The following is a 24,278-nucleotide window of genomic DNA, read 5'->3' as shown; positions in this document are numbered from 1 at the left end:
AATTCTACAGAGGTACCATTGAAACCATTCTCTGTAATTCTATTACTGTCTGGTAATAGCACAGCCTCTAAGCTGGATAAGAAGAGGCTCCAACAAGCAGTAAGAATTGCAGAGAGGGTAATTGGTGTTAGTTTGCCTCCAATAGAGACACTTTATGCTGCTCGAGCCAGGAAGAGAGCAGAGAGAATGTCACAGACCCTTCACATCCTGGACATTACCTGAAGAAGCTCATACCAAGAACAAACTTAGTTGGTCTCTAAGGTGCTACTGGAAGGAATTTTTTATTTTATTTTGTTTTGACTATGGCAGACCAAACTGGACATTACCTGTTTGATTTACTTCCATCCGGATGTTGTTACAGGACTCTATACACAAAAACGTCTAGGCACAGGAATAGTTTTTTTCCTTGTGCCATCAAACTGTTGAATTTGTAGTTGTGTGCAGAAGGGAGGTCAGTTGGTGGTATGGGGTTCCTTTGTTGCGCTGTTGTAGCTTAAGGGGAATAGTGTTTGTATGAGGTACGTTTTCTTTACATTGCAATGTAGTCGAAGCAAAATTCCAAGTATGATTGATACTTGGCCAATAAAATTATTCCTTATTCCTTAAAATGTAAAAAATAGCAAATGCAGAGGTTGTCATATTTGGTCAGAAATGCAACCTTATAGTAACTAAGACTTTTAACCTGCAGGGTGAATAGCTTGGGAAGGATTTTAATTGAGGAAGTGATATTGCAAGAAGGGTCAAACCCTGAATCACCCAGTGCTGTGGTCTCAAATCTACCCACAACCCATACATGACTGCTATTAATTATCTTTATAAAACTTCCTCATTTGCCAAGGCCAATAGAGCTCTCTGATTGAGATCCTCAATCAGAGAGCTCTATTGGCCTTGGCAAATAAGCAGCCTTCAGTAATGTCTGCATTAATTTTGCATTTACTCCATGTGTTCATTTTTACAATCCGTCATTGTGCTTTCTCTTCTACAGATGTGAACAGGAAGTGTTGGTGCTTCACTACAAAAGGAATGCATGCTGTAGGCCAGTCAGAAATAGTAATTCTTCTCCAGTGCTTACCCGATGAGAAGTGTTTGCCCAAGGATATTTTCAACCACTTTGTGCAGCTTTATAGAGATGCTTTGGCAGGTGAGAGAACTGCCTATTTGAACATTGTGATGACTGCTAACAGCTAGATTATTTGAATTATTAAGTCATCACAATTGTGTAGCTGTGCCTTCTAGATTCTTTTATAAAATAGTCCATATTTGTACATTATTAAATAATATTTAAGGGCTCTCCGCCTTTTCTTCAGATGCTGATTGAACTTTGATCCAGCATGCTACAGTTATTACTCTGTGCAATTTCACTACCGTGTTGCATAATTTATGACCTCTCCATAATGTGTATTTGAATTCTATTTTTGGTATTCTTTGATATACTATCCTGCAATGCTATGATGGAAGCAGGGTTTCGGGGCTTTGTTATTTTTAATCAAAAGCCAAAATTTGATGCCAGTACTACTGACTTTTATTATTCTTTTTGGGGAGGGGGCACTTACTATTTCTGTAGTTCAGAAATGTAAGGCAATCAAATTAAATCATGAGTTACTGTGCTGGATACAAAAACGATTCTTGTTTTGTGAGCAGATGATCTTCATGACTCATAGCACTCTAAATCAATTCCTGCAGTGGTCCATAATACACTCTTAGTATGTGGCTTGCTTATGTTCTGACATTGTAAGTAGTTGAGAGAGAGATGGGGGGGATGTAGTACAGCACACTAAATTAACACTGCTAGGGGGTTATCAGAAACAGCTTGCTGTAAAGTTATTTACTATAAGTGCAATGAATAAGACAACTGTGTCTTAACCATTCTGCTATATATTTTGGAAAGTTGTTCGTTTGTTTGCTATGCTTTGGAACACCTCTTAACACAGCATTTTAAAAAAATTGCTGGTTCCCAAGATCAGGGAGCAAGTTTTTCAAATCAAGATAGCAGACTGGACCTTTCAAAACGGTGCTGATTTTTGGGTTTCTTAAAATTTCCAAGTAACGCCAGGTAGAAGGCTGCTGGTTTCTTATAGTGCAAAACATGCCTGTAATAAATAGAGGGTACACTGTGTAATTATTTCTGAAAAGCTGAGGGGAGTGGGAAATTGGTAAAGGATTTCTGCTATAAAAGTGGAGAAATTTTCAGCAGGGCATAGAGCTTTAAGAGTTGTATGTGCTTGGGCTGCATATCTAGCACCTGCAGGTCACAGCTTCATGGCTGAGTAGAAATTTGTACCTGAGTGTCCTTAATCTTAGGTCTAACATTTTCAACATAGCATATTATTAACTTTTAAGCATTCTGTTTCATTAGCATCCTTTGTTGTTAAACTGTAACAGTATAAAGCAGGGTATTGGTACTACAGTCATACCTCAGGTTGCGTTCGCTACAGGATATGAATGCACCGAACCCAGAAGTACCGGAACAGGTTACTTCCGGGTTTCGGCGCCCATGCGCAGAAGCGCTGAAGCGCACCGCGCCCATGCGCAGATATGGCGCTTCAGGTTGCAGTCTTTTCATGTTGCAAATGGGCCTCCGGAACGGATCCCATTCGCAACCAGAGGTACCACTGTAATATAAAACCTGTGACATATAATTTCACTATTGAAGCAAAGGTTTTCTCTGTATATAATAGTAATAAATAATTACCAGGTTAAGCCCAGAGACAAAGTTTTCTCAGGAAGTTGGGAGTGAATTAAGTGTGCTGCTCATGGTATGTATACACTCATCACACCTCCACATCTGATAAAATTGCTTGGCAGGATTTGGTGTCATTTCTACGACCTGCAAATCCTGTTTGACAAGAGGACAAACTTTTGGATAAAAGTATTTTGTGCTAATCATGAGAAGTGCAACATAAGTATGTGCAGAACTTTTCTAATTAAACTGGAAAAATAAAGCATTATATACTATTGAATAAAATTTATTTTGCTTTTATTTGGTATAACTGTTGCAAGTGGGTAATTTAAGTTAGTATACCTTAACATTTCTTTTAAAAGGTTTTCTTCCGTGTAACAAGTAGCACAAGAGAAAGTAGGGTCTCTGCAATTTTATCTTGCCTTTTTGATATATAGCCATTAATAATAACTATTTCTCTTGTTTTCATAGGTAATGTTGTGGGTAATTTAGGACATTCATTTTTCAGTCAGAGTTTTCTCGGCAGTAAGGAGCATGGCGGATTCTTGTATGTTACACCTGTGTATCAGTCACTGCAGGACTTGGTGCTCCCCACTCCACCATATTTATTTGGAATCCTTATCCAGAAATGGGAGACTCCTTGGGCTAAAGTATTTCCCATCCGACTGATGTTGAGACTTGGAGCTGAATACAGGTGTAAGTCCTATTACTCTTCAGTGTCCAGTTAGATCCCAGCCTTGGTTTCAGAGTGTCATATTTACAGATTTTACTGTTTTGTTGCTGGTAATCACATTGCCTTGAAGTCAAACTTTTTGCTTTGTGAGCAAAGGGAGTCTTCTGTTCATGGAGCAAAAGTTTAGGTTCCAAGCTACCGTTGTAAGGATATTACTAAATGTGATTCTGTTGGCCAAATTAACCTACATTAAAGTAGTTGGTTGTGAACTTAATGCACAGTAGGATATGTTATATGGGAACAGTGTCTGAAGTGGGTTTAAAATGGCTTCCTGTGCGATGCAGGGCTCTGTGGATCCATATCAAGCATGGATGCTTGGAGCAACTGGTGCAGTCATGGAACAACATGGAAAGTGTTGCTAGAAAAGGCAGAGCATCTTTCCTCGGCACATTTCTGTGCTCCAAGTAGAAATCTGAAGGCCCATCCTATTATTCTATTCTTAGAATTTTCCTTGATCAGACAGGCACCAACATAGGTGGAATGATTCCTAACTTGTATGTGACTGTATGTGGACCACTGGTAAAGAACCACAAAGAGGTAGAACTGTGGGGTGGATCAAGACTTGCTGCTTTGCAAAAAAAAAAAAGAGGACTCATTCCATTTGCAGAGGGAATCAGAATCCAGTGGGGATTCTCCACTTGCGGAAGGACAGTGATTTTTGTTGTGCAAATGGAACTTCTTCCTGTGCAAGTGGAACTTCTCTGAGCATGTCTGGATACAAGCCATAGTGTTATTTTGATCTTCCTGCTGTTGATATTTTTCTAAAGGTTTTTGGAGTAAACTTCTCCATAGATACGTTTGAATCTGAGATCTTTTTTCCTACTTTCTTAGTGTACCCGTGCCCACTTTTCAGTGTCAGATTTCGTAAGCCATTGTTTGGAGAGACTGGACACACAATTATGAATCTTCTTGCAGTAAGTGATAGTTACAAGATTATTTTGTAAATAGAAAATGCATGTGTCCTGTTCACTCACCTAATTTATATGCACTGTTATTCTGAAAATATAATAATGCGTAGATTTCTTAAATCTAGATATGATGGAGTAGAATTTATTTAACAAATTTATGTACAGTTTTCAAGCAAAAATTATTCTCAAAGTGTTTTACAAACTACATACAAAAACGTAAACAAAAAATATAATTTAATACTTGCTAAAACATTCATATGATTTCAAAAGATAATTTAAAAGACAGCACAAAAACAAGTATTTGTGAGCATAACAAAAATACCATAAAACACCACAATACAAATTTTAGAACTCAGATTATAATTAGTCCCTAAAGACTATTAGCTCCTATCCCTAAAAGGATGTCTTTAAAGGAGGTGGGGTTGAGCTTTGTTCTCAATATCATGCAGAATCTAATACACAGTTTTATGCAACAAATATCTATTTTAAATCAAGAAAACACTAAAGATTCTGTTTTTTTTAACATCTCTGAACTGGACCATCATATAGCTGTAGGGACACTATACTGTTAAAAAACCCCAAAAACCTAAACAAAATAAAAAATAAAAAAAATCCTTCCAGTAGCACCTTAGAGATCAACTAAGTTTGTTCTTGGTATGAGCTTTCGTGTGCATGCACACTTCTTCAGATACACTGAAACTTCTGCGTAATATCCCTCCCCACTCTTTCACTATATATAAGGGTCTGGTGACTTCTGTTTCAGAGTATCTGAAGAAGTGTGCATGCACACGAAAGCTCAAACCAAGAACAAACTTAGTTGGTCTCTAAGGTGCTACTAGAAGTATTTTTTATTTTTATTTTTACTATGGCAGACCAACACGGCTACCTACCTGTAACCAAAAACCTAAGCATTTCATATGTACCTTTATACCAAGGAACCCCAGTTTTGTATGCTAGAGAAAGAGCACTGCTGCACTCTAGGACAGAAAGAATACCTTGGAGTGATGCTGATGCCCCATAGCATTTAAGGAGCTTAAAGAGGTACCTGTTCTAAATGTGAAGTGTGTTCTTGGACACCAGGAAGGAATATAGCAGAAGTGGGTTAGTGGGTGGGAATGGGAGATTATCAGATGCTCCTTTCCTGTCCTTGTTCATCCAAAGGCAATTTCTATTTTCTCACAGCTATACGTCCCCAGCTTACTCTGATACACATTACATCACATGAAACTCATTGCTACAATATCAGTTCTTTCTACTTAGTATTATTTTCAGAGCCCCTACTGATTGGTTAGGTTGCCCCTGAAACCAAGTGTATTTTTCAATATTTTAAAAAGAATAATGAGTAAAGAATACTGCTTGTTGCGAATGGATTTAGTATTTTTATTGTAATTTTTCAAAGTTGACCCATAGTTCTTGCATTGCTGAAACTCAAATACCAGCAGCAATTGTAATGTTCATTGTTCTGTGCACTGACAGGACTTCAGAAATTACCAGTATACATTGCCAGTTGTCCAAGGCTTAGTGGTTGATATGGAAGTGAGGAAAACCAGCATCAAAATTCCCAGCAACAGATACAATGAGGTATGTAGTGTGAATAAATATGTAATACACACGTCCTAGAAGCATCACAGTGATTCTTCTATTGATGAAATATTGAATGAACTAGGAGTTACTTGAGGGGTGAATACAACTGGATCTGTGAGACTGGGTTTCAAATTCTTGCTCAGCAAGGAACTGAGGGAGCAGCTTTGGTTAAGCCATGATATCTCTTTACCTCGTCTCCCATCTGTAAAATTATGAATAATGACGTACTTTAATATCTCATGTTGATATGGCAGATCAGTTGTAAACTGTCTTGCATGTTCTTCTCCTCCAAAATATTGTGTACCATAAATCATATATTTATTTTGGAGGACTAAAATTTTAATTTGCTGATTGTTAAATATTTTTTTCAAAGAGCTGAGAAACAGCATTGCAAATAGTTTAATTTGGCCCTATTCCTGAGATGGGCACTCTACAGCCATTGGCCTGATTTTATGTGATCGTTGGCAAGCATCACCTCAGACCCTTGGTGTGAGTGAAGTGCCCCCCATGGGAAAGAGAGAGCGAGAGAGAGACACTACCTTTGGCTCTGGCCTTGGCCACTGCTGACTTTAGCTCCTCCCACCCACAATTATCCCTGAAAGGAGTTCTTTGACAGAAAAAAAAACTTTGCTCCATCTGCCCCGTACAGACATCATGTTTCTGCAGGGTTTGCACCTGTGGAGACAGTTCTCACATTTCCTGGATGGTGGTCTAATATTATATGGTAATGGCAAATGTTTTGGTTGCAGATGATGAAAGCCATGAACAAGTCCAATGAGCATGTTCTAGCAGGTGGGGCATGCTTCAATGACAGGGCAGACTCTCATCTCGTGTGTGTGCAGAATGATGATGGGAACTATCAGACACAGGCCATCAGTATTCATAATCAACCGCGAAAGGGTGAGAGTTGCTGACAATGTATTCACCCCCCATAAACAGTCTGCTGTTTGCATTGTTTTCTTGTTTGTTGTTTTTTGCTTGTAAGCCCTTTTAATTTTGTAAGTGCATGATGAGCAAAGAGCCCTAGTGCCTGAAGGCAGTTATGGCCTGAATGAGAGCCACTAAACTGAGACTGAATCCTGGTAAGACAAAGGCACCGTTGGTGATGGTTCATAGGTGAGAATTGGGTATACAGCATATTCTGAACGAAGTTGCAACCCCTGCCGAAGAAACAGATTCATAGGCTGAGGGTGCTTCTAGAAGCTCATGAGGCTTCAATGGCAGCCCAGCTTCTGCTGGTTCATCACCAGGGCAGCCTAGCTATATGGGCTGGTAACCTCACATTTAGACGATTGCAGTGTGCTCTATATGGGGCTGCCCTTGGAGATGCAGTTGGTGAAGAATGTGGCTGCAAAAGTCTTGACAGGTTCATATGTAAGTGATCTTTGACACTGGCTGCCTGGGCCCAATTTAAGGTGCTGGATTTGGTCTACAAAGCCATATACAGTTGGGACCTAAGTACTTAAAGGTACAACTAGCCCATTATATGCTGACGTTATTCTTTAAGATATGTGGGAGATGTCCTGCTTGCAGTTTCATGAACAACTGCAGTTGGTTGTATGCTGACAGTGAGTAGGACCTTGATGGCACACTGGGTGGGCAATTCCTTCCCATAGGAGATACAGTTGTTGCTCTCATTTAACAGTTTTCCCTCTCATTAACCGTTTTATGTTTAGAGATTTTTTCATTCACGCCTATGGAGATGTCTGATTTAAAGAATTTGCTTCTCTGCTGCTAGATTACTATTTTGCAATCTCCATGGTTTTAATGTCATAGCTGTAATTTTGAATCTTAATAAAATATGTTATACTGCCCTGAAAAATTCTGGGTTATAATTAATTTTAGTATTGATATTAATTGGAACACTTTGTGCTTCAAAGGGGAATACTCCATTGGAATACTATGCAGCTTTTCACTGCTTGTTTCCATATGCCTCTCCATTTTAAAAGTCAATTTTTCATCTTTCTTATGCTACACACATGCTACATGGTGGTTTTCATCAGCTATACTGTGATTTCAGATCCTGGCTTCTTCGTACTATCACAGCTTCTGAACTCAGGACATAAAGGGAAACATGAATGCTTTCAGTCTCTCCTCCACATGTATGGAGGAGGAAGGGTATACATAGCTGGGATAGCTCAGTCAGTAGAGCATGAGACTCTTAATCTTGGGGTTGTGGGTTCAAGCTGCACTTTGGGCAAAAGATTCCTGCATTGCAGGGGGTTGGACTAGATGACCCTCACGGTCCCTTCCAACTCTCCAATTCTATGATTTGGTGACAGTTTGAAGTTTTTTGTGGCTTGATCTTGTCCTGCTAAACAATGCTTTAGTGTTGCATCTGAAACAGGCCAATTAATTTCCTTTCCTTTCTGAACCTTTCTCAGCCAGTAATGATTAGCATTTATTCAGCTGAACGTTACATTCTAGGTATATATGAATGCAGCACTCACAAATGAATTGTCTTTTCATCACTATAAGAGATCCCCTTTGCAGAGATACATACTCCTAGTTCAGAATTGTGATGTTTACTTGATCTGGTGCTAAAGTCAAGTAATGATCATCCTGTCACCACTTACGTTAACAGACGGGTGGTAGATTCTGTACCAGCTTCCAAACAGCCTTTGAAGGCAGCTCCATGTAAACATCCTTGCAATAATCCAATTTATGAAGCTTGAAAGATCATGCCAAAGCTTGTGTTCCAGCTGCCTAAACCAGACGCAGCTGATACAGAGCATGGGGGTCCACTGTGGCTGCTTAGATTCTACTTTGCTCCTGAAATCCGAAGACCACAGACCACAGATCTCCTTTTTGAAGGAGAGCAAATAACCATTTAAGCTTTTTGACTGGCCAGTTGTAAGAAATACGTTTTTGGAGGGAATTCTATATAAGACTGTGAGTAATCTTGAACACCGTGACGGGGTGAGCTCCCGTTGTTCAGTCCCAGCTTCTGCCCACCTAGCAGTTTGAAAGCACGTCAAAGTGCAAGTAGATAAATAGGTACCACTCCGGCAGGAAGGTAAACGGTGTTTCCGTGCGCTGCTCTGGTTTGCCAGAAGCGGCTTAGTCATGCTGGCCACATGACCTGGAAGCTCCCTCGGCCTATAGAGTGAGATGAGCATGTAACCCCAGAGTTGTCCGTGACTGAACCTAATGGTCAGGGGTACCTTTACCTTTACCTTTAATCTTGAACTGGCTGAAAGATGCTGGAAGTAAAATCACCTTTCATCTACAGCTAGTTGGATTCTGGGCATTGCACTGATTCTGCCTCTGGCTGATTTTTTTAAAAAAAGGTTCTAGGAATTGCTCACATTATAAAATATCAGAGTGGTACACAGAGAATTTGTATGCTGTTTCCTTGCCATTATCTAATGCTTAAATTTTAGTAAGTAAAGAGGTTTTCACGAAGACAGCACACACCTCGATTCTTCCAGGAAAGTCCCCTTGCAGAATCTGTTTGGAACTACTCCTTACTCAGGCAGAGGGGCAAAAGAGAGGCTGCATTAAGCAATGGGAGCCATGCTGAAGCAGTAATTTCCCCAGGACTTCAAATTTTAAAGCTCTAGGATTACTTTTAGTGATCAAGTGGAAAATGTGGGTTTCTTTTTAATACTTGGACTTGCCAAAGTGTTTTACTTGGCTTAGAAAACGCTATTGAAAGGAGCGTTGCTCCATCATTGAATATTGGTAGTTGCATACATTTGTTTTACCTGGGCTTTGTTTGGATTATTGGCTGCTTTGTTGCTGATCTCATTCTGAAACCTGGCTCTTATATACAGTGTCTTAATTGTAGAATTACTAACACATTACCTTGTTTTTTATATTTTAATATAATTATATTTCTCATGTTTTTATCTTACATTGTTTTTAACTTCCCATGTAATTCCTGATCTATTTTATTGTGTTTTATGTGTTTTCTTTTTATCTTCTCTACTGGTCATTGACTTAAACAAACAAACAAACATGAATCTTATTCATGTCTCCCATTTGTTGCAGTGACTGGCGCTAGCTTCTTTGTGTTCAGTGGAGCTCTAAAGTCTTCTTCAGGCTATCTGGCAAAGTCCAGCATTGTAGAAGGTAAGTTTTGAGTCACCTTACACCATGTACACTAGTTTCTTCTTGGTTAAATGTAACAGTGCTTCGGTGGTAGTTAGAACTTAACCTTGTTTACAAAACGTATTGCTGTTTTTAAACTAAGTACTGGGTTCTTAGAATCTTAGAGCAAGAGACAAGCTGAAATAAAGAAAAAAGAGGATGTACTCCTGTGCTTATAGTACCAGGCAGTGGTGGAAAACTGAATGTGGATAATGTGATTTTTTTTTTTTAAGGAGTGAAAAAGTTTCTGAGGATTTTAACACTAGAACAGGAATATAGATTATAGATAAGTAGTTACGAAAAGGCTCTTTAAAATTAATTTGTACTCTTGCTGTCAATATTGTGTATATATAATTTCTGTAATCTGCTTTGATTTTTTTTAATGAAATGGCAATATAGAAGTATTTTAAAACAAATAAATAATGAAATAAACACCTGATGTTTCAGCTTAGGCTAATTTTGTATAATGTGTTGCACAATGTAGCACACAGAGTACATCCTGGAATGTTTTCTTTTGGAGGGTGTGTGTGTTGGAGATTGGGATTGTGCTGTCCTATCCAGGCTTTTGATTCCATTTTTATACCAAGGCCTAATCCATATAATTTGATGCCTTGATTTTTGTAGTGTATGGATTGTGCGGGCTGCACTGTCTACATATAGACCCCTAGGCAAATCTGAAATCCAGTGCTCAGGATTCCACCCACCTCCTATTAGCAAGTGTATGTTCAAAAGTTTGGTTTAGGACTTGGATGTTTGCAGCATGAATCCACTGTACATTTGTTCTCTGGTTAAGAATACAGCTGTGGGCTGTTGTCCTGATTGTGTCTTGTCCTACCTAGATGGAGTCATGGTCCAGATAACAGCTGAAAATATGGACTCCCTGAGGCAGGCTCTGAGGGAGATGAAAGACTTCACTATTGCCTGTGGTAAAGTGGATGCTGAAGAGCCTCAAGAACATGTGCACATTCAGTGGGTGGATGATGACAAAAACTTCAACAAGGGGTAAATATAGGAGTATTTTCTTGATAATATTAAACAAGCTTGTTTGGTTTTATATGCTTTCTTGATAAGGAAAAGATGGCACATTCATCTACCTTTTTGCATGGAGTGCATGTTCATATTCCAGGAGGTGATATTCTTAAGGAGTATGAACTAGCACCTTCAAATTAATTAGCAGAGGGTGTTAGCTGATCTGACTCCCCAGGTGGTTTTTATTTTTTTTAAAAAAGCCTGCTGCTAAGGCCAGATGTCTCACGAATTAATTTATCATATGTATATCTTGCTCTACAACATCACCTGAACACTTGTTGAAGGTTAATGTTACAGGAACTAAGCTACCCCTTACAACTTGCATGAGAGATTAAAGTATGTACTACATGAGTATCTTTGGTATTTGAAATTTGTGTATGCACCATCTTTTGAGATGAATGCACAGGTATTGTGTTGACATACTGAGGGAAACTGCAGCAGCTGGTGCTTTCTGTCAGCATGTGTGTGAGTGTGCAAGGAAGAGACATATCCTTTGTTGTATTAAAATAATTGCTGTAAAGGAATTGATAAGGTATGTTGAACCACCAACCTAAGATATGTGCACGGGGTGTTAACAGCCCTAACTGCATTTTATGCTTCCACATGTGGTGGCAATTACTTTTCAGTTGCAGGGGTTAACACACTGTTTATTGTGTTAACTGTGTGGCAGTTATTATGCTTCCCTAGAATGTCTTCATGCTTTTCTGTGTAATGCAGTAGTAGAATGTGCTACATTCCCCCACTGCAGGGACATTACTTCAAAGAGGCATTTACCTCTGATATGTATTCAGGATGCTGCAGTTGTAGTAGTATTCCAGATGACTTCCTGGGGTGTTCTGTGGTTTCACACAGACAATTATTTTTTGTAGGTTGATGGGAGCAGCTTCCTGATTACCTTTACAGTGGTATCAGCCTTCAGTAGCTTGATGATTACCAAAACAAAAAAGGGAAGAGTTTTGCTACTGTGTGAAAAAGATTTCTGCATTAAAACAAACACTAAATGTTTACACTAAATAGCGGGGAACCATAGGTCTGGGGGCTGGATATAGCCCTCCAGACCCCTTGTATCATCCTCCCACCCCACCATCCCTGCTCTGTGTATTCCTTGAGTGATTTTGTCTTGCTGGAATGTGTCGTTGAATTGTTATGCCTTTTGTTTGCCTGCATGGAGAGATGTTGAGGGGAAAGGGTGTAAAAACCTCTCACATTTGTGCAGTAAGTTACATTCCAGTTGCTCATAAAGGTAACTCATCTCCTGCCCCACCCACCACTGACAAGTGTCTCACGAGAAAATGCAATTGTCTGGTTGGAAACAGTTCTGTGCCCTTGCTGCCACACATTGTCCAGTGTGGAATGTTAGGGTATTGGTATGGGGGCAAAGATAGCTTTGAACTGTGTTTTTCTTTTTAAAAGGTTTCATAAGTATTCAGATGGTTATCTATTTATAGAGATGGAAGGGACCTTAGAGGTAATTTACTCCAACTCCCTGATTAATACAAAAGGGCAATGGCAGCATCCCTGCCAGTACACCATTAAGCTCTGCTTCAGTACTATAGACATGCTTTGCAAGTGTACTGATCATACTTCTGGCTTTGGCTTTTCTGTGGTACAACTGGACGCACTGTTAACATGTGCAAAATTGATTTGACCAGAAACTGTGGTAACAAAAAAGGTGTATACGGAAGGCTCTCTCATACTACTTTGTGTGTCTGCACACAGTCCATTTAACTGTTTGTGGTGTTATATTGCAATTTCCTCAACATATATGAAATTGTCTTGATGAAGGGACTTACTGTTCTGCATAGTCTTCTGATCTGGGTCTGTATTCTTAAATTCTGCTAACAAAAGTTCCTTACTTCCTCCTTTCTAGTGTTGTAAGTCCCATTGATGGAAAATCAATGGAGTCTATCACAAGCGTGAAAATATTCCATGGCTCAGAGTATAAAGCAAATGGGAAGGTCATTAGGTGGACAGAGGTGAGGAAGCAAAACTGTTTTTGTATGTTAATGCAGAAGTATTGCTTGATTTGGGATGGGGGGGGGAGCCATGTTAGCCCTCACCAAATACTCTGGTTGAATGCAAATGTGTTCCTTTTTATAGAGCCCAGGCTGAGACTCATTGTGTGGGTTCTACGATACAGGTCCTTGAATATAGCCTTGGGACTTAGCTCTGAAGGATATAGTACACTACTGAATAGAAGGTATCCTAGAAAGACTCTTGATACATTGGCAGTGCATCTACCCTAATTATTCTGGCTATTTCTTTCATACTTATGGGATGAGCAGAAACCTGAGGCTGAGATTTATTTGTTAAAATGTGACAAACTTCTAGATCTAATTATCAAGGAGATCTTAAATACTCTGCAGATATAAAATTCCCAATGATAAAAGGACCTCTGCCCACCACCATGTCCTATTGGAAAATGCCCAAATGTTTTCTTCATTGGTTTGGTGTCCTTCTAGGTCTAACTACATTCCCTCAATGGCCGAAATCCCTGCCATTAATTGGAGTAGAAAGCTTGCCCTTGCGACAGTGATCTTGAGTTACAAGAATAGTACGTTACAGTACAGAAATTTAGAGACTGGAAAAATTATGTTTTCTTCAGGTTTTCTTTCTGGAAAATGATGACCAACACAATGGCCTAAGTGACCCTGCTGACCATAGCAGGCTGACTGAGAATGTGGCCAAGGCTTTCTGCCTGGCCTTGTGCCCTCACCTGAAGCTTTTGAAGGAAGACGGGATGACCAAGCTGGGTTTACGTGTTACGCTTGATGCTGATCAAGTAAGTGAACATGTCTTGTGGGGAAAATTCTCTCCACATCTTTGGTGTTGGCAATTAAATAAGCTGCAACCCATTTTGGGGGTGGGGGAGATGTGCTTTTTAACAGAATTGCTGCGACCTTAACATGAAAACATGCAGACTGAGGTTACTGTACTATTGATTCCTAGAAAATGATTCTTCTTATTCATTGTTAGGTGACACAAGCTCTTCCTGGACCTCACTTCCACTTTTTGAGTTGGAAAGGACCTCCTTTTGTCCTTTTTATGTCTGTTGTATTTCAGAAAGCTGAAAAAAGCCTCTTTAAACTATATGAAAAGTTCCAAGTTGAAGCCTATTCTGGATTATGTTTCATGTGATCTTGAAGGGTTGCTTCAAGATCACAGGGTGGGTCTGCTTACCTGCATTCTTCCATGGATAAAATTTTATTAGGCGAGAACCTCTTCCGTCATGCTAAGGAATTGCTTTTGTCTCTAGTTTCAAAACAAAGTAATATTTTCTCTTTACTTACTTTTTAGGTTGGCTACCAGGCTGGGAGCAATGGGCAGCCACTGCCTGCTCAGTACATGAATGACCTGGACAGTGCCTTAGTTCCAGTAATTCATGGAGGGGCATGCCAGCTGAGTGAGGGCCCAGTCATAATGGAGCTTATTTTTTATATTCTGGAAAACATCTCATAAGGACTTCATTTTCTGTTCAGACCTGTTCCAGCAGCAGCTCTATCTGAATCATTTGCACTTTAAAACTGGAAAAATTAAGCTTTTGTTAACACTATTATGAGGGGGTGGGTGCGTGATTGAGAACAGTTGTTCCATAATTCTGAATCGTCTATGCATTTGTCAACAAACAGGATCAGGGCAGCTTCTATACTACAAAATGGCTATGTTACCTTTGCAGCTAATACACTTCTGTTACGGATTAGAAACAAACAATGGTCATGTTTTAAGACAATTGCAGTCATGTATTCAATGCTCAAAAGGGTGCAGAGATCACTGGGGAGTAAATAAAAGGAAAGGAAATGTAAACATTTCTGATGTTTGTAGATGAACTTATTATGAAGACCTCCATTCTGACCTCACTATACTGCCGCTTATGGTTAATTTCTCTAGACATTGAAATTATCGTTTACATTATCTTGACCAGATTATTGGTTGAAGTACCTCCAAGACATCGCGGAATATTCTGTAGAGATGTACAGAGAAAGAAAGCAGCATGACTGAGGGTACCTTCTACGTCTGTCCCAAGCAAAGCAGAATCTCTCTAGAAGCTGTATGTAAATTAAGCTTGCAGTTTTGTGTGTATAAATAGGATAGTTTAACTTTATTTTTCTTTATTTGTGATAAAACTGTTCCCTAAGCCTGATAACATGGCAAAAATCTGCCCTCGTAAGTTTTGTTTCATTTTCTCTGAATTTGGAGAGCCTGTCGCAGGTGTGAGAATTGTTAGGCAAAAAAAAAAAGTTACCATGGAATTTGTTCTTTCTGTAGCTGGCCCTGCTTTTTTTTTTTTGGTAACTTTTTATTTTCCCATTTGGTGTGCACTTATCCCCCATCATTAAGCCTGCACTTATCTTAACACTTTATAGTAGCAGCACTCTGTAAAGCTAGCCTGTGAAAACTGTAATAGTTTGGCTGCTGTTGCATGTTTTGCTTTCACTTCAGGCTGGGAAGTCTGCACTCTGTCTCACCTAAGACGGCACTTAAGAGAAGAACGGCTTGAGCCCTCTCAATGCAGCGTACAAAGCTGGCAATGAGAGTAAGCAAAAGAACACAAGCACGTTCCTATTAAATTCGATTTCCATCCCTGAGCAACTGATAACCCTGTGGAAAGAGCTGTGTCCACATAAGAGAGAAAGCAAACGTAAGCTTCAACAAGACACAGGCTGCTGTCATTCAAGGCTGCCCCCCCTCCCCATGGGTAAGGAGGACTGAGAGAGTCTGGCCTTTTAAAGAGCAATCTAAAATTGGAGCAGCATGGGCAAAATGGTGAGCATTCAAGGGTAAGGAGGGGACAGCAGTTGCTCCAAGCCTGTCAAGAAATTACTATTTTTTTTTAGCAAACATATAGCAGTGAGAGCTGTAATAGTTTAACTTTCCTCTGTGGGTAGGAAATCATAGTTGAGCAAGGTGCTACTGCTTGCCTAAGATTAGTAATAACAAAAAAGCCCTCCTAGTACAACCTATGTATACTGCAACTAGAACATAAGGAAGACAAGGCATTAGAACTAGACCCCAAATTAAATGGCTGGAGAAGTTAACCCCACCTGAATACAAACACTTCTACTGAATTTATTAATGGTGGGCCATATGCTATGAAGACAGTTAAACACTTAGCCCATGCTGAACCTGAAAAGAACTCAGGTGCTCAATATTCTGCCCTGGGAGACAGGGTGGGCATAAAAAGGCTCCTTTGCAGAAGAAGGGCCTCACATTTCCTGCTCTTTCTTTTCCTTGCATATAAAAAGTTGCTTTTAAATTTTATTTCCTTCTGTGACAACGTTCAATTTTACAGACAGAAGCTCAACTCTATTTAGATTTTACATGGCTGCAGCAGATTCCTACTTCAAGAGATGGCATTCCAATTTCACCACAGAAGTAGCTTTTTCAGTAACTTTGTTTTGCTATTAAAGTTACCAATAGAGGGGAAAATACTGACTTTTCCTTCCTCCTCCCCCCCCTGCAGAAATCATTTGTTTGGGTTATGTTTGTGCAAAATGCTATTGACTGACTGGTTTGCTTCAACCATAGCCTTTAAAATGACCTTAAAATTTACCATATTGTTAAGAAATGAGTACTTGTTTAAAGAGAAAAATGTACTTTTAAAATTCAGTTACACTGCAAAAGACTGCATATTATATTTTTATTTTCAACATGTAGTTTTGTATATTAAATTTATTAAAATTAAAAACTGAATATTGTATTGTCTCTATCCACTTAACCAGGCAGAGTTTGTTCATCTTGGCAGACTTAGTTCTATATTCAGGTACACACCTAGGTTTAACGTTCTAGAAAACAGGCAACTCTCTCTTTTGTCAAATTACTATTTAAACTTACACCCAAATGCTGTGCTTCTCAAAATCCTTAAGCAGTAAGGAACACAAGAACATGGGCAGATAGAGGAAAACAGCTTAATAATAAATCAGCTACCAGCCATCTCAATATAGTATGGGCCCTATTCAAAAGGCTCATGATAATGTTGCTTAGAAAGTTGGGGAAAATGCAATGATAGTTAAAAAAAAAACCATTGCAGGCAATGTCAAATGCATATTCATGCTGCTGTTAACAGTAATATGCTTAACCTAATGCTGTGTGCAAGAATAAAATTTATTCCAGGACTAGGAAACACAATCTTATTTGCAAGTTTACACGATAAACTTCCATTGCTGCAGCCCATCTTAGTATATTGTCAGCCATTAAAAACAAACCTTTTTGCCCTCCCCTGCAAACATGCCCTTTGCATAAGACAGCAGCCCAACGGGTAACAGTCACGTAGTACCAACATTGCTACTTTAAGGTAGGTCTATCTTTGTGGATCAGCACCTTCTTTCCCAGTAGTAGACTTACAAAGCTTACCAACTCATACTATATGATAGTTATGAAAATAAAGATGTTATGTTCAGTAGTGCATTCGTTGAACATCTTTGGTGCTTGCAGAAGCTATGTATAAAGTCCATTCTGCAGCTTTTAGCATTTCTGTATCTGTGGGTGACAAGGGGGGGGGGGTAAAATGAATGTGGCTTTAGAGGAATAATGGAAGGATTAATGAAAGACGATCAAACATCCATGATAGAAGTGCAGAGTCTTCCTAGTGTGCTCTCAAACATTAACTGAAGGCAAGTCCATTAAAACCACTCAAGTATAAAGTTTTAGAAATTTATAAGGGACCACAACCCTTCTTTAAGGATTCCTTCCTGTGGCTACATCGACTTTTTGTTGGATGGTGACTCATTTTTATAGCAGGAATTAATTTTAAAAATGAATCATTTGCTATCTTGCATATTTTTAAAAAGAAAACTGCTTCATGCATGTATCTATAGAATACATTCACTTGTAATCAAAGCAAAATCTTGAGATTGCTCATGCCAATTGTCAGCCTACCCAGAAAAGACAGATGTACATACCTTAGGTGGAACTAATGTTCAAGGACTAGCCAGTTTTCTGTAATTGTTTGAAGATCCTGCCCACTTAGTGGCTCCCTGAGTCTCACTTTTACTTCTAGTTTCCCTCCAGTAGGCTTCCTGCCATCCAAAACCTAGACATAGAAGCAATATGTGAAGTTTACTCACAAGAGACATAACCTAGAGAACTGCAATTGGCTTTGAACATTCAGTAGGGTTTTGGACTTCACTTGTGGCAGCTGTATATATGCCAAGTGGGATCAGAAACAAAAAGTTTCAGTGTGGATTGCTCAGTCATATCCTCTAGGATACTCTATTGCATTCCCCTTCTTACTCCATGGAAAAAAAACCCGTGTTAGTCAGCATTTTCTGGCTGGTGAGGAAATTTGGTCCTTGTTTTTTTGCAAAGGGGATTGTCTCATGCCCGTAGGTTTTTTTTACTACTATATATTTTTTCCCTACTTCTGCCAACTTTGGTGTTTCCCTGTAGCTGCTAGTACTGCTTCTTTGGTGGAGGTGGCCTAGACCACCAGTGGTGCTTATGTTGGAGCATCAAACACGGAATGATACTGCAAAGTTTACATGGCCAAACAGTGGCATCATTGATTCCATTCAGATCCTGATTTTTCACAGGAAACCAACCAATTACCGCTCCCCCCCCCCCCATTGAAGTGGATTAAATCTGTTGGACAGTGTTCTCTAAGCTACCAATATGAGTCTGACCAAACTGTGGGAAGCAGTGGAAGACAGGAGTGCCTGGCGTGCTCTGGTCCATGGGGTCACGAAGAGTCGGACACGACTGAACGACTAAACAACAACAAATCTGTTGGCATACATACCATCCCTCCTGGAGAGGATAAAATTGCCAGATTGTAGGCGAATAGGAAACATTTTAAAGTGGTTTAAAAAATATGAAATGTAACTTTGCAGAATTGGATGAAATTTGCAAGAAGGTTTACCCTTTCTGAGGGCAGCAATTCCACCAAATTTCAGAAGCTGCAGCTGTTTCCCCACAACGCTAATAGTTTAGAGTGGATTAAAAAAAATCACTTAATATCCCTTGGGTTTTTTGTGGGTAATTGGACTGAAAATTGCAGGCACAAAAGAGGTTCCATTGTATTAGGAAACCTGCCAGATTACTGACAAATAGAGCTAGGGGCTTTTGTGCTAAGCACCTTTTAGGGGTGGGAAGAACTAAAAGTAGGGGGACCTTCCAGGTAAAATATTTCCCTCTGATTCAAAGCTTCACATGTCAGCCACAATATAGCTCTCCCTTTCCCTTTGCATAATCAAGTTTAGAGACATGACTCTTGCTTTCCAGCAGCATTTTCTGAAATTAACTGGCTGAGGTGTCACAAAGGACTTTGGGGGTTCCTGCTTTGCCTAGGGGAAAAAATCCCTCCAAGGCACCCTGTATTACATCAGAAATTGGAATTAAGCTGAATATAATGTGTATCTCTAATATCTCAACATAGGGATCACTTTTTTCCAAGTGGCACAGCACCAGTTACAATGCATAAAAGCTAATTCGAGAGGTGTTTAAATACATACAAGGGAGAGAGACTGTAATTGGATCTCTCCGCCACAGTCCAGGAGAAGCAAACTTGGCTCTCCAAGCTTCCCTACTCCTTTGCTGCCAAAATTCCCTGTGGTCATCACTCTCTTCCCTTCCTTATGACTTTTGGGGAGCTATGACTTTTGGGGAGCACACTATTGTGCTACCCCACCCCCAACAACATGCTTGGAAAATTCTAGTTGTGCCTTAATGAAGACCTCCATCCCCATGGGCAACCCTAGTTTCCACGCACTTTTATATCAGCATATGGCAGGTACAGCACCATCTTCATGAGAATGGACAAAAGCTGTACGAGTAACGAAACTCCTATGAATGAGTAAAGTCAGTGCAACATATCCTGTTTTACAAACACACTTTCAGCAGGAGAACTGTGCAAAGAAGGAGAAAAAGGTAGTCCTTAGCACAGCTTTCTTTGATAACAAGAAAGGTACGGTACCTCAATAATTTCTCTGATTTCACATTCAAATTCCAGTTTGTCCAGTTTCAAGTGTGCTGTTCCCACTTGCTTGTCACTTCTGAAAAAGGACCTGGAGAAGGGGAGGCATGTCAGTGCAAGACTGAGTTTGTTCTTTTAACTTCCATGATGGGAATCGGCAAAAGAGCCCCAAAGACACTCAGGATCTCAAATTGCGACACAGATACTTCCCAACTCATACCTCCAAGGTTAAAAGCGGGCTATAATGCCATTGTTCAGTAGTGCTACCAACAAAAGCCGTAGACGGGTCAAAAATATTTTGCACTGTATGAACTACAGAGTAGAATGATGTTACAATGAACAAAAATCGCTAGTGTTACATTCAGTGATCAGAGGTGTTTTAGGCTAAGGAAGCAGCTGAATGGAATGACCTATTTATTCCCAAATACGCCTAAAGATCATGGCTTGGTTCAGAGAAAAAATAACAGTGCAGAAGGGGAGGGGATTCCCAGGTGCACAGGGAAAAGGCCCAATGCAGTTTGATGTCTTCAGCGTGAGCAAAATTGTAAACACAGCAGCAGCAGTGTGCTTCCTGCAGGCTCCCTCACTTTCAAGTGAGTATGGATTTGAAGACAGAGCTTGCAGAAAAGCACAGCAGTAGTGCTTCTCAGTGGCTCTGAAGACTTTCCTCAAAACATGTCAGGCCTAATAAACTATCTCCCTATGAGCCCTGCCCCCACCCCTTCTGTTAGGAGGAGCCACAGCAAGGCATGAGCTTATCTGCTCCTATTTGTTTGAGTCCAAGGAAAGATTAGAGGCTTCTGCTTCTGGTTTGCAGCAAATCGCAAGTGCTCTTCAGCTGTTAGTCACATGAAAGGACTAGTGTGGTGGAAGGGACACATTTTTAATACTACCATCAAAAGCCATATGAGTCTTTCTGCCCCAGAAGTTCATAGCACAACTTCTGAAGTGGGGGGTCCTGTTCTAAGTGTGGAGGCTTCAGACCTCAGAAATTACATGGCAAGTGTGGGAGATTCCATGCGACTTCGGAAGATGGGGTGAATTGTACAGCCCTGCCACACCCTTCATGTGAATGGGTCCTGAAGAGCTCACCCTCAAATCACGTTCAAAGGTTCTGGTTTCTGCATTTGGACAAAAGGGCAAACTAGAAAGGAAAGCTCTCCCTAGTATGTAAAGGGAGGAGCATGCAATCCTAATGGCCATTGATGGCCTGTCATTTCATCTGAGTCAAACCCACTTGCAGGGCTTGCCATAGTGTGAATTAAGAACAGCAAACTCGCCTATGGCCCTCCCTCTTACAGCTTAGAAATAGTATTGCCTTCCATACTTTTTGGCCACGAGAAATTTTGGATGCATGCTTACAAGAGACAGAAGGCCACTCCTGCAAACAGATCACATTAATATTCTTTCCCACTGTTTCCTTTTAGCCTAAACAATCATGCACCCCATCCCAATGAAGAAGCTTGTACAATCTTAAAACTATACGCCCCTGAAACAGGAACTAAGTTGTGGTCAATGCTATAACCCAGTTATACATTGTAGTGTTTATTATAAGCAAATTATTTTGGCCACTAAGGAATCCTTTCAAACAGTTTCTTTAACGCCAGACAACTTGACACTAAAGGCCACACTGCAAATAAGGGCAGCTGTTCTTACTGTTATACGCCAAATTGACTTAAGATATTCAGTGTGAGATACAGATGTAGCCTTGCAGTACTCAACCGAAAGGAGAAAAGCACCTGAAGTTCATCATGAAAGATTTCCACCCTCCCGCACCACAACAGTCATGTGGGTACATGTCCTGTCTGTTTCAGCTGTGGCTTAGATCCCTTGGGGGCAACAGGCATCAGATGCAGTGAACTGGCCTGCTTGGCAAAGGGGATTCTTTGTTTTGCTATGTAATCAGCACAAAAATGTATTGAGGCCTACAGGATGAAAAGATTGACAGCCCCCGATCCCTGCTGAACTGCCAGCCTTAGTATACAGTACAGGCATGGTAGTATAGAGCCAAAATTCTCATGAGTTTTCACAGCTTTTGGCTTTAGTAGAGTGTTAACAACACCCAAATACAGCACCTGTCAGTCATCTAAGAAGATCAAGCAGAAGACCAATATTGCATGACTGTAGTCTAAAAGTTCAAGCATTGCAAATGTTTGAAAGACGTATCTACTGCAGATGAGCAAATCTCTACAAAGACTTCAAAATAGTTCCTTCCCATATTCTCAACTACAGTGGTACCTCGGGTTAAGTACTTAATTCGTTCCGAAGGTCCGTTCTTAACCTGAGGCGTGCTTAACCTGAAGCACCACTTTAGCGAATGGGACCTCCTGCTGCCGCTGCGCCACCAGAGCACAATTTCTGTTCTTAAGCGGAGTTCTTAACCTGAAGCGTACTTAACCCGATGTACCACTGTATATCTTCAGCTAACCTGTAGCTAAAAATTCCAAACACGCAATGATGCCTACAGATTGTATGCAACGAAGAGTTACATTTTTTTTTTAGCTTCCAAAAGAAATCTGAGAATTGTTTTAAAACAGAATTAACAAAGTCCTTGACCCCCAAGCAATCAAACTGTTTCCCATTAGGCATGAACATCCACTCACCCTTTGTGGAAGATTTCAAATTTAATTCCTTTAGCCTGAATCGCTCTTCGGAAACCTCTGTGATTTCGGTTAATGTTCAGCTTGAACAGCTGATCATATTCTGGAAATGCACAGACAGATATCAGATACAAACAGCTGATGAGAGGCCTCTGAACCAAATAAAAGATCAAGAAAAGCATGTGGTCAACGCCTCAAAATAAGCAGGTGGGAGATATTTTGCCATGGAAAAACCTTTCAAACAAGTGGGCCCCACAGGTGCATATCTGAGAGGGGTACGGATTGTACCTTATGTGAGTGCATGTGTGTCTCATATGTCTTCTGCTCTGCCCTTGCTTCCATTCCAGAGGGTCCTGCAACTTCCCATTATTGCCAACAAAGTTAAAATAAAACTTCAGTGAGAAATACATCGTGGAGCACTTCAGAACAAAAAGCAACCCATTAGGCAATTAATTCTCTGTTTTATAGAATAGGAAAATTAGCTACAAAGGGATTAAAAGTTATGATGAAATGCATAGTCTATGAACAAAGAAAACCAGGAAGAAATCCTAGAAGAAAAATGAACAGGTGGGCCATGATCCTAGCAAGTCCCTGGTATGCACACAATGGTGCTTGGGCAGAAGCACCTATTCATTTTTCATTGTTTCGCCTCATCCACCACATCACAGCTTAGGGTGCTGAATGACACAGTGACTTGGTCCCTACGTTTTCCTTTGCGAGAATAAGGAGCCAAGACAAAGGACTGCAAGTCCTTAAGTATATTACCCTCCCCAGTAAGTTTTAATTAAAAAAAAAAATCAGCATAAAAGTGCTACAGGATTCATGCTAAATAGCTGTGAAATAATAGATCCCAAACAATTCTATGCATTTGGGGGGGGGGGTGACGTCTTTTCTGTGGCAAAATGAACAGCAATGTTGGACTTCTAAGGGGTGGAATGCAGAGGGATCCAAATATTCCTGGTACAAGTCCTTTTGGAGTCGTATAGCTCAGTAGCAGAGCATGCAGAGTTCCAGGCCCAGCCCTTGGCCATCTCCAGTTGGCCTCGCAAAGGCCTCTGCCTATGACTGTTGAGAGCTGCTGCCACTATACAGAACAGTGTTGTGAGCTAGGTGAACATCATCACATATGCAGAAATCCCTCAATTAAGAAACCCACAAATACAAAATTACTACTACTGCTCTGAAATGAGAGTCTTCGAATTATGTTCAGGTAGCTGATGCAAACATAAAATGGAGCTAATCCTTTTCAGCCTGAAATGAAAATCCAAGAAAAGACAACGTAATGATGACGATAATAGTATAAGCACATGGACCCACCTGGGCAGTTGGTATTTTTTATCACTGATGTTTTACTTTTCTGAGCTTGCTCCTGTTTTAATAAAAGCAAAACATAGGTTTACAAAACAAAACAAAACCCTAAAACTAAACACCTGCAGCCACACACCATTAATATTCAGCATAAATCACAACATCTTTGTTTGCTTTTCATTTGGAAACAACGTCCTGCATAAGTGTAGATAAAGTTTTCTTGGACACAGCCCATTCAATATGCAACAAAATGCAAATACTGAGATTCAATACGAAATATACAAGAGATAGAAGCAAATGGTGCATGGGGATCTTAAAAAGATAGGTTAGATCCAATGCTAGCATTGCAACCACCATTCAGTCGTTTTGCTTTGCCGCAGAACAAGAGCCTGATGCAGGTAGATTTCTCCGGGAACTTTTCATTTGTCTTCCTTGT

General features: G+C 40.1%; 2 protein-coding genes across 6 annotated transcripts in view; one reads left to right on the top strand and one right to left on the bottom strand.

Annotated features, from left to right (window-relative positions):
* Window positions 1-14,834, top strand: part of ZFYVE9 (zinc finger FYVE-type containing 9) — a 48,449-nt gene extending 33,615 nt beyond the window's left edge. For all 4 annotated transcript variants that reach the window (XM_033152135.1, XM_033152137.1, XM_033152138.1 and 1 more), the window contains 10 exons: window positions 986-1,141; window positions 3,152-3,376; window positions 4,245-4,327; window positions 5,798-5,902; window positions 6,655-6,805; window positions 9,899-9,979; window positions 10,837-10,999; window positions 12,897-13,002; window positions 13,632-13,808; window positions 14,324-14,834. In XM_033152135.1, coding sequence (XP_033008026.1) covers window positions 986-1,141; window positions 3,152-3,376; window positions 4,245-4,327; window positions 5,798-5,902; window positions 6,655-6,805; window positions 9,899-9,979; window positions 10,837-10,999; window positions 12,897-13,002; window positions 13,632-13,808; window positions 14,324-14,485 — 1,409 coding nt within the window. In that variant the 3' untranslated portion in view covers window positions 14,486-14,834. The remainder of the gene's footprint in view (window positions 1-985; window positions 1,142-3,151; window positions 3,377-4,244; window positions 4,328-5,797; window positions 5,903-6,654; window positions 6,806-9,898; window positions 9,980-10,836; window positions 11,000-12,896; window positions 13,003-13,631; window positions 13,809-14,323) is intronic.
* Window positions 14,835-17,035: 2,201 nt separating this feature from the next.
* The window catches only part of CC2D1B (coiled-coil and C2 domain containing 1B), a 40,421-nt gene continuing 33,178 nt past the window's right edge, over window positions 17,036-24,278 (bottom strand). For both annotated transcript variants that reach the window (XM_033152139.1, XM_033152140.1), the window contains exons 21-25: window positions 23,852-23,903; window positions 22,538-22,637; window positions 19,935-20,025; window positions 17,926-18,056; window positions 17,036-17,503 (exon numbers count right to left, since the gene is read on the bottom strand). In XM_033152139.1, coding sequence (XP_033008030.1) covers window positions 17,937-18,056; window positions 19,935-20,025; window positions 22,538-22,637; window positions 23,852-23,903 — 363 coding nt within the window. In that variant the 3' untranslated portion in view covers window positions 17,036-17,503; window positions 17,926-17,936. The remainder of the gene's footprint in view (window positions 17,504-17,925; window positions 18,057-19,934; window positions 20,026-22,537; window positions 22,638-23,851; window positions 23,904-24,278) is intronic.

Source organism: Lacerta agilis, chromosome 6 (assembly GCF_009819535.1).
Source record: "Lacerta agilis isolate rLacAgi1 chromosome 6, rLacAgi1.pri, whole genome shotgun sequence".
Classification (NCBI taxonomy): domain Eukaryota; kingdom Metazoa; phylum Chordata; class Lepidosauria; order Squamata; family Lacertidae; genus Lacerta; species Lacerta agilis.
This window is presented reverse-complemented; position numbering and strand designations above follow the sequence as displayed.